Here is a 9,121-nt window from a genome sequence, read left to right on the forward strand (position 1 = left end):
GGCGGGGCCACACGCACCAGGCGGTGCCCCACAACCACAGGGGCTGGAAGGGATGTGGCAAGGACTGGCCGTTAATCCAGCCCCAAAGTCATTCCTGGCACCCACTGCATCACAGCACAAAGGGTTTTCCTGGCCCGCCTTGTCCCTCTAACCCAGGTACATGTCCTGTGAGATACTGTGGGCGTGTTGGGGTAGAAGGGGAAGCTACGGAGGCATCAGGTCATGTTTGGGCAGGATCTAACCCATCCCAATTAGACCCTTCCATATCCCAGGGCACCAGGGCTCTCCCATGCCTGCTCCGTGGGTCCCATTGCTCTGGGTAGAAGTTGCACAGCACCTGAGCCAGCCCATCCTCCCTCCCCCCTGGCACTGCAGAGCCACGCAGGGACAAAGCCCTGCTAATAAAACAGGAGTAAGAGAAGCCAGGATGGCTCTTAATCCTAATCCCAGCTCAGGCCAGCTTCCTCCAGGCGCTGAGCCACGGCTGTGGTGACAGGCGTCCCGCTGAGCATCGACATGGAGCCATCTCCCTCCCCAAGAAGAGGACAAGCTTGTGTGGCCACCAGCACAGACACCAACCAGCCCTGACCCCCACCAGCCCCCCAGACTGCAGCACTGTACAGTGGTGGGTTTATTCAAACACATTTCCAACACAGAGGGATGCTGCTGGAGCTGTGGGGCAGAGCAGTGTGGTTAGCTCGCCATCTCCTTGGCCATGGCCTTGTTGAGCTTGTCTTTGAGGTAGGCTGTCCGCTGCCGCTCCAGCTTCAGGTCCAGGAACTCGTAGTGGGGCACCTGCAGCAGGATGGGGCAAAGAGGAGATGCCATCAGAGCCCCAAGATGCGCAACAGCATCCTCAAGGAGTCTCCCACTGGGACGTGGCAAGGACATGGAGCACAAGCAGCCTATAGGCGGGTCCCCATCACAGCAGAGGTGGACACTGAACCTGAGGTGGCCATGGGGATGGGTGAGAGCACCCAACACTCCCACGCGTCAGTGGCATTAGCACCCAGGGGACCGAACCACAGACAATTCAGGACTGTCCCCAAATTAACCCACGTGACCACCACTGAACAACAGGGCTTCTGTGAGCAGCTGGGATGGCACAAAGCACCGGGGCAGCCACAGTGACCACCCTGCCCCCCAGTAGAGGAGGATGTGGTGCAGCACCTTCACCATGAGGAGGCTTGGGGACCTCCCGAACACCAAAACATGTGAATGCAGAGGACGTGCAGAGCTCCATGTTCGTGCTGCCAGCCCAGCCCATCCTTCTCCCTGTGCCTGCCCCAGCCTGGCAAGCAGCGGATGAAGTGTTTATTTGGAGGGGAGCTGCAGGCAGGAGGAGGGCATGCAGCTGGGGGAGAGGCCCACGTGCCCAGCACTTGCTCTCTGGCTGAAGGGTGGTGGCTCGAGCTGGGTTAGAACTCTGGCACCAGCACGTTGCTCCTTGGTGGTGCCTCTGCCAGCCTGTACGAGGGAGCAGCCTTGTCTGGGGAGATCGAACAAACTAGCAGGGCTGAAGCTGCAGGAAGCAACATTTCCCTCCTTCTCCTCCTCCTGTCTCCCTGAGCCTCCCCAGCCAGCCAGAGTGGGAGATTATGCAAGAGGCTGGGGAGAAACAGCGCCGGTGAACCTCAAACCTCACTTCACATCAGCCTCAAAGTGTGGCAGCACAGGCAGAGAGCTGGAAGGAGGACGCTGGGGAAGGGTGGAAGCTCAGGGTCCTCACATGGAAGAGGAGAGGACAGGCTAGGGAGACCGCAATGATGCTCTGGGGTGACATGTGGCCCCTCAGTCTTGAAAGAGCCATGCAGCTCGGGCAGTGCTGACCGCAGGCTCTTCAGGACAAGGGGCAGAGAGATGGCTCCCTGCCTGTGCTGGCAGCAGGCTGAGCCACCCTCCCTCCTCCCCCGGAGCAGCCAGCAGCAGAGCAGCGCTCACTGCCTGCCAGGAGAGCTATAATTACCTCCAGAAAGCTAAATAATGCATGACCCCATGGCTCCGGCACAGGGGATCAGCACCCTAAGACCTTGTCTGCTGTCCTCCTTGATTATCAATACCCCCACACCACCTTCAGCCTGCCTAGCAGGTGGCCTGGAAGGGATCACGGCAGCTAATCCCAATGAGGGCAGGCAGGAGGGAGACCTGCCGAGCCATCTGCATGGAGCTGTGCACACCAAGGAGCACTCGGGGCTGGCCCTGGGGCTCTGCAGGACCCAAAGCCATCAGGAAGGTGGTGGTGGGAGTGAGAAGGAAGCTGGAACTCCCCCATGAAGGTGTATGCTCCTCCACCTCCATGGAATCAGAGACCCCTCTACCCCACGGCTACTCACGTCCACCACGAGGAAGCCGGCTGCCTGGATGTGGCGCCGGGCCATGACAAAGCGGCCCAGCAGGTCCTTGCTTCTGTTGCTGAAGTTGGGAAACTCCCACCGGAGGAAGGCAATCCTAGGAGATGCAAGGGGGAGCGGGAAGCCATGAAATGTGAGGCTGGGCATGGGCAGCCCAAGCAGAGCTGGCAGCAGCGCCCAGATTCCAATGGCAACCATGGCCGAAGGGCCTGCTCCAGCTCTGCTGATTGCCCTGTGCCAGGACACAGATTTATCCTGCTGGAGCTGTTATCCTGCCTCTGAGCCATCTGAGAAGCACCAGGACAGCGGCTCAAGTGCAATTTATCCACCATCCAGGCCTGGCAGAAAACTGAGTGGGGCGATGCTGCCTTTTCCAGGCAGGAAGGAGGCAGCTCAGGGCCCTGCAGACAGCCAGGCTCCATAGCAGGCAGACCTGGCAGAGGCTTTCTTCTGAGAGAAAACCATTGCCTCAACCAGTATGTGGCCCCCTTCCCCTGCTGTGCTGCCACCACGCTGTCTGGCCAGAGCAGCCCATTACTCCAAATGCTACCCCGGGGTGTGTGTGGGCACAGTCTTATCCCAATTTCTGTCCTGTGCCCACCCCTCTGCTCCCAAACAAGGCAGCACGCAGCTGGGCATCGTGTCCTTGGCACACATCACTGGCTGTGGTGACCAGGAGGCACAGAGCCCACAGCTCCTCAGCACCGCAACAGCAGAGCCCTCCTTTCCCCTCATACCCCTCAAGCCCCTGCCCAGCTGGCAGCCACAGCTGAGCCCAGACCCACCTCCTGGCACCTGGTGGCAATGGCTTTGTCCCTTCTGGGCAGAGCAGATGGGGAGCAGCAAAGTTCTTCACAGGGAGAGGTTTATTTTCGCTGTTCACCAACATCTCAGCATCTGCACGGAGAGGAGGGAACACAAGGACTCCCGAAATCCCACCTGGATGCTGCTCACACCATCTCCCTCAAGACTGGTGATGCAAAGTACGCAAGGTCCCACTACTCCCTTCCCAGAAAACCAAAAAAACACAGAGCAGTTCTGCACAGATGGCCAGGGACAGGGTCTGCTTCCCAAGCACCTCCTCAGACATGTCCGTGGCCCGATTTTAGCCCCCAGTGTCTCACGAGGAAGGGGATGTGCGGCTCACGAACCACAGAAGTGGCTGTGGCAGCTGGGTGGCCAATCCTTGCTACGGAGGAGGTAGGGATTGAATTTGACAGGGCTGCAGGAGAGCAGGGAGCTGGGGGAGCCTGGAGTGGGCTGCAAGAGCCCAGAGTGCAGCACAGGAAAGGTGAGCAGAGCCAGAAGGCTCTCAGTAGCCTTGATGCTGCCTGCCTGAAGAAGGGCTTTCCTCCTTCATCTGGTCCCCACAACCATGCCCTGGGCTGCGGTTTCTGCTCTGCCATGAGTTGGGGTACGAGATGCAGTGAGACAGGGTGGCTGCAATGAGGAAGCATGAGGCGGAAGAATGAGGGGGAGGTAAACCCTGGAAGCTGTATCTGAGCCCTCAAGTTCAACTCCCTCCACTGCTGGGGTCCCGCTGCTGCCTGTGGAGGTGGGGAGAGGAGGCACTCACCGATCTGCCACCCATAGATGGTGCGTGCATCAAAGCGCCCGTTGTCCCGGCTCCCCAGCACCCCCACCAAGGCCTCCTGCAGGCTGCTCTGCAGCAGGGTGACCTTCTGCCCCGCTGGCTCTTTCACACTCAACATCTCCGGTGGCAGGAACGGCCCTTGGTAGTCAGGGCTTTCCAGCTTGGCAGCAGCATTGATATGAATGAGCTTCAGCTGTAAGTTCTGGGCCTTGAGGGACTGATCACCTGGTGGGAGGAGAGAAGCAGAGCTCAGGCACGGCCCAAAGCCCTGGCTCTTCATTGGGTGGCCTGCACAGCCTGTGTGACTTGGATTCCTTGTTCTGATCCCCACATGATGGCTCCCCAACTAGTGGCATGGAAATATAGGACAGCAATGGCCAAATGCTGTGGTGCTTGCATGAAGCCGGCCAAGATAGAAATCCCTTGTTTGGTAGGGACAGTCCCATGGAGCCCAGTGTCTCTGGTGTGGTTTTATTCCCAGTGTCCCATGCAAAGGGAACATGGGGCTCACAGACCACAGAAGTTTCTATGGCAGGCGGCTGGCCGGGCCCCCCCACAGAGGAGGCAGGGATCGAATTTGACAGGGCTGCACCTTCCCAGCAGTCACTGTTTGGTGAGGAAATTCCAAGACCTCCAGTCTCGAGGGATCCCCTTTGCTGTCACTGTCTTGTTCTCCCTCTCCCCCATCACACACAGGCACAAACCCACAGCCCAGCGGGGCTGCTGGAGGCCATGGCTCTCATTAGCCCAACTCTCCTGGTGCTGCTGCCCTGTGCTCCCCTTGTCTGGGTACCCTGCACAGAGCTGTGGGGGATGCATTAGAGCCATCCCCAGTGAGATCCACTCCCTCCTGGTTCACAGAATGACAGAATCATTTGGGTTGGGAGGGACCTTAAAGCTCATCCAGTTCCAACCTCCTGCCATGGGCAGGGACACCTTCCACTAGAACAGGTTGCTCCAAGCCCCTTCCAACCTGGCCTTGTTAACAACCTGTTAACCCAAATTTAGGCAGACCAGGCTCAGTATCCCCACTCCCTGCCCCAGGTCTGAGGTTCCTGGGCCTTGTCCCACTGTCAGAGATGCCCACCTCACCTCGGATCTGTGCGTGGAAGTCAGGCGCCAGCACTTGCTGCAGGTAGGGAGCCTTGGCCTGCTGCAGCACACAGAGAGACCACACCAGGTCTGTCAGCAGGTGAGGCTCCAGGCTGTGCAGCTGGCCCTGGAGCACCTCATGGACCTGCAGAGAGGGAAACCAAACAGCTCAGCTCAGCACAGTGCTGCTGACACCTCAGTCCTGCAGACAACACACGGGTCTGGCAGCTCAACAGATCCCTGGGGCCTTATGGTGCAGCTGATGTGCACCATCTACTCTACAGCAGTACTTCTTCCCTGGGTTACATGCAGAGGGGAGGACATTAAGATAACTCCAACATGTCCCCGCAGCTCATGAGCTGTGGTTTGCAGGCCCAGGATGCTGCACTGCTGCAGGGTAACACAGCGCTGCAGCATGCCCTGCCATGAGGCAGTGGTCAGGAAAGGGAGGGCTGGAGGCAATAACCCCATCAAGATCTGCAACTACAACAGAGCTGGAGGGGTCTGAGGCTGTAAGGGTGGTGTCAGGATGTCTGTCCAGGAATCACAGCAAGAGCCTGGAGCTCTGCACCCTGCAGGGGCTTTTCCTTTTCTGCAAAGTCTCAAAAGCAAGTTGGTTTGCACTTGCTACAAAAACCTCCTTCACAGGACCATGATTAATGCTGACAGGGGGAGCCCTGGATGCTACTTCCCCACCTTGTCCTTCTCCTATGCCAGGGAGACCTCTGGCTCCCCAGGCTGGCCTCACCACAAGGGACAGGGCTGCCCTGTGGTGGAACACAGGGTCCTGCCAATTAGAAACACCCACATCTGGTATGCTCTCTGCTCCGCTCTTGTGAGACCCCCCTGCAGTCCTGCACCATGCTGCTGGTGTATGGTAGAAAAGCGGCCCTGCAGGGCCAGTCATGGACTAACTGGTTCAGCTGTTGCCCGCACACAACCAGGGGAGCACAGTGAAGGTTCTTCAGCCTGGCCTGAGCTCTAGGCTCCCTTTTCCTACTCCCCATGCCATTTACAGCTGCTTTCAGCCACCCAACACCCATTTTCACACAGGGATGTGCTAGAAGGAGGTCTGTAGCCTCTCCACTGACAGACTTGATGAAGAGGGGGAAAAGAAGAAGGTTACCATGTTGAAGAAATCCTCACTTCCGCTGGGCTGGAAGTTCAGGCGAGCAAAAGACAGGATGATACTGCACAGATGGGTGAGTGACAGCTGCTTGGTGTTGTCCAGGGTGTACTGGGGGCAAAAGCAGAGGTTTAAGTCTATCCTACATGAGTATAAAATCAGGGAAACATTGAAACCGTCAGCCAAGGAGGCAGCCAACCCTGTGGCAAGATGCGAAAACAAGAGCAAAAGATCTTTTAGGGCTTCCCTGGGATTTTATCCTGGCACAAGGGAAAGCTGTCAGTGGAAGCAGAGCTCTGGAATATTCCAGAATAGATGCAAAATGCAGGCGCACAAACTGGGGCAGAGGAGCAGCACTGGCACTCAGGGCTGGAGGCTCAGACAGAGCTGAGACCAGCCCCAGCTCTGCACGGATCCCCAGTGCTGACTTTAGCGGAACATGATAATCAAGTCCTGTCAGACTCAATTACAGCCACTGGCTGGTTAGGGAAAATAGTGACGACATCCCAGAGAGCATCTCGGGAAGGGTGGGCGAAAACTGCTCCCACCTCCTGGGAACTGGGGTGGGTCACAGTTTGACTGGTGCCAGTGGGAGCTCCCCAGCCCTCCAAAACCTCCTCTTCCTCACCTGTGCAATGGCCTCAAACAGCGGCAGGTTGAGCCACTTGAGGAGGGCAAAGGATCTGATGCAGCGTGTCACCTCGATGGGCGTCATCGCAGGGATGTGGGGGTGCAGGTCAGTGGCTATCTTCTGGAAGACCTGGGGCTGGTGGAAATTCAGTTTTCCTTAAAGAAGGAAAGAGAAAGTGGCAGCCACTTACAAGGAGCCAGTATGGGAGCCGTGCCTGGACGGGAGGTGGCAACACAAGGGGAAGCACGAAGCTATTCATCTGAAGCAGAGCGGTATTACCTCCCCCAGTTGCATTGGTCCTATCCTTTCTGGTCAAACCAAGTCTCTACCATGCCCTGCTGCACCCACCAGCTCTCAATCCTGATGCCAACTCACGGCTCCAGCCTCCACCTAGTGCTGGTAGCAGAGTTCAGCTCCAATGTCTCTGTCTACAGTTCCTGGTCTGGCCAAGAAGGGCCCTGAACTCGCTAAGGCTACGGGGAACCTCACAAGGTTCAAGCAAGCAACAATCAGCAATGATCAGCACCAAGACCCAGAGGGGCTTGAGTCAGTGTGGACCAGCCATTAGGGGACAGTCCCCATGAGAGGGCCACAGGCAAGTTCTGAGACCAGCTACAGCAGCAATGACAGGTACAAACCATCCTGACACAACAGTGTGGCAGCCGCCCGGACACAACAGTGTGGCAGCTACCAGCACTGAAGAGAAATGTCAGCGCAGTGTCCTGGCCAAGAGCATCTCTACTGCAGTGGCTATGGCACTGCCAGAGCCTGTCCAAACCATGTCCAGCCATGGTAGTTGTCCATTTTGTAGATTTTAAGGCTGTGGAACTGCTGGATTAGCTCTGTGTATGACCCAGACCCATGTATACTGTCCAGTTGCCCTTCCTGAGCTGGAAGACCTACAGCCCTGCCTTTGAGAAAGGTGCCCAGCAAGGGTTTGGAAGCTGTGACCCATGCAGCATCCACCACTCTCCTTGAAACTTGTTCCAGATTAACCAACTTCACAACATGTAAGCTGGTAACATCAACGAGAGAAGCAAAAGCTCCCTCCAAAGCCAGGTGTACTGGGTTATTTCTTTATTTTGAGGGTATAGCTAACCTATGAAAGCTGTCCAGGTCCCAGTGGCTGTCAGAAGAGCTGCTCCCACTACCAGAAGTTTGACAACTGAATAAAAGCTCCTCCTTGGCTCTCCTGGCTTCCTTTATCTCTCCTTGTTTGGGTTTTCCACTGACTACCAACAGCAAGAGAATAGGACCATGTAACATTGCATGAAAAGAGGAGCCAGAGAACTAAGGATCACAAACTAAATTATCAATTAGTGATACTCTGCTGTTAATAGACCTGTTGTGTGCTGGGTTTGTGACCATCGTGTATCTGGTGGCTCTGGTCTAGCCTGTGGCCAGGAACACCACCATGATGGCTGTAACCACCCCTGTGTGTCTTACTAGTGCTTGTACATTGCAGGGCAGAGGGTCTCTCTCGCACACCAACCACCCTTCCAAAGTACTCTCTCATCACAAGTCCCCTTCTTCCAACACACTGGAAGGAAAATGGCGTATCTGGGTTCACTCCACCTATGCTTGGAGCTGGAAACTACCTTGCTGCACTGGCTGGTATGCTAGGTCCAGACTAATCCACCCCATTTCTCCTTTATCTGGCTGTGGCAGCACTGCTATCAAATCCCCGCTCAAGTGCCCAAAAATCAGCTGGACTCTACCACATGTAACATCCAGCACGTCGCAATACAAAAAGCCAATTACCATAGGCAAAAATTAGGTCCATCAGGACGTTGAGGCTGAGGTCAGAGTGCTTCTGAATCAGGTGGTAGGACATGGCTCGGAGCAGAGGCACGCAGCGCCGGTTCTGGTAGGCTAGAGCCAGTGTTATTTTCCGGATGTCATCGGGGTTGAACTGTTCAGCAAGTTCCAGAGCCTGCCAAGAAATGTTTGGAACAGCAATGTAAAGAGAAACCACAAAGCCTGAGTACCTCGAGTCCTGCATCCAGCTCAAGTGAGTCCAGAGGAGGCCACGAAGACGCTTTGAGGGCTGGAGCACCTCTGCTATGGAGACAGGCTGAGACAGCTGGGCTTGTTCAGCCTGGAGAAGAGAAGGCTCCAGGGAGACATTAGAGCAGCTTCCAGTGCCTAAAGGGGCAGACAAGAAAGCTGGAGAGGGGCTTTTGACAAGGGCAGGTAGTGACAGGACAAGGGGGAATGGCTTTAAACTGTCAGAGGGGAGATTTACATGAGATCTGAGGAAGAAGTTCTTCCCTGGGAGGGTGCTGAGGCCCTGGCACAGGGTGCCCAGGGAAGCTGTGGCTGGGCCC

At 56.5% G+C, this 9,121-nt stretch overlaps 1 protein-coding gene across 1 annotated transcript in view; it reads right to left on the reverse strand.

Moving 5' to 3' along the window:
- Window positions 1–693: 693 nt before the first annotated feature.
- The window catches only part of TBRG4 (transforming growth factor beta regulator 4), a 13,375-nt gene continuing 4,947 nt past the window's right edge, over window positions 694–9,121 (reverse strand). Inside the window, exons 3-10 of the mRNA XM_010021482.1 lie at window positions 8,556–8,727; window positions 6,792–6,949; window positions 6,164–6,274; window positions 5,038–5,182; window positions 3,928–4,170; window positions 3,137–3,248; window positions 2,334–2,448; window positions 694–795 (exon numbers count right to left, since the gene is read on the reverse strand). Coding sequence (XP_010019784.1) covers window positions 694–795; window positions 2,334–2,448; window positions 3,137–3,248; window positions 3,928–4,170; window positions 5,038–5,182; window positions 6,164–6,274; window positions 6,792–6,949; window positions 8,556–8,727 — 1,158 coding nt within the window. The remainder of the gene's footprint in view (window positions 796–2,333; window positions 2,449–3,136; window positions 3,249–3,927; window positions 4,171–5,037; window positions 5,183–6,163; window positions 6,275–6,791; window positions 6,950–8,555; window positions 8,728–9,121) is intronic.

The sequence above is a fragment of the Nestor notabilis genome, unplaced genomic scaffold, assembly GCF_000696875.1.
Source record: "Nestor notabilis isolate BGI_N333 unplaced genomic scaffold, ASM69687v1 scaffold19589, whole genome shotgun sequence".
Classification (NCBI taxonomy): domain Eukaryota; kingdom Metazoa; phylum Chordata; class Aves; order Psittaciformes; family Psittacidae; genus Nestor; species Nestor notabilis.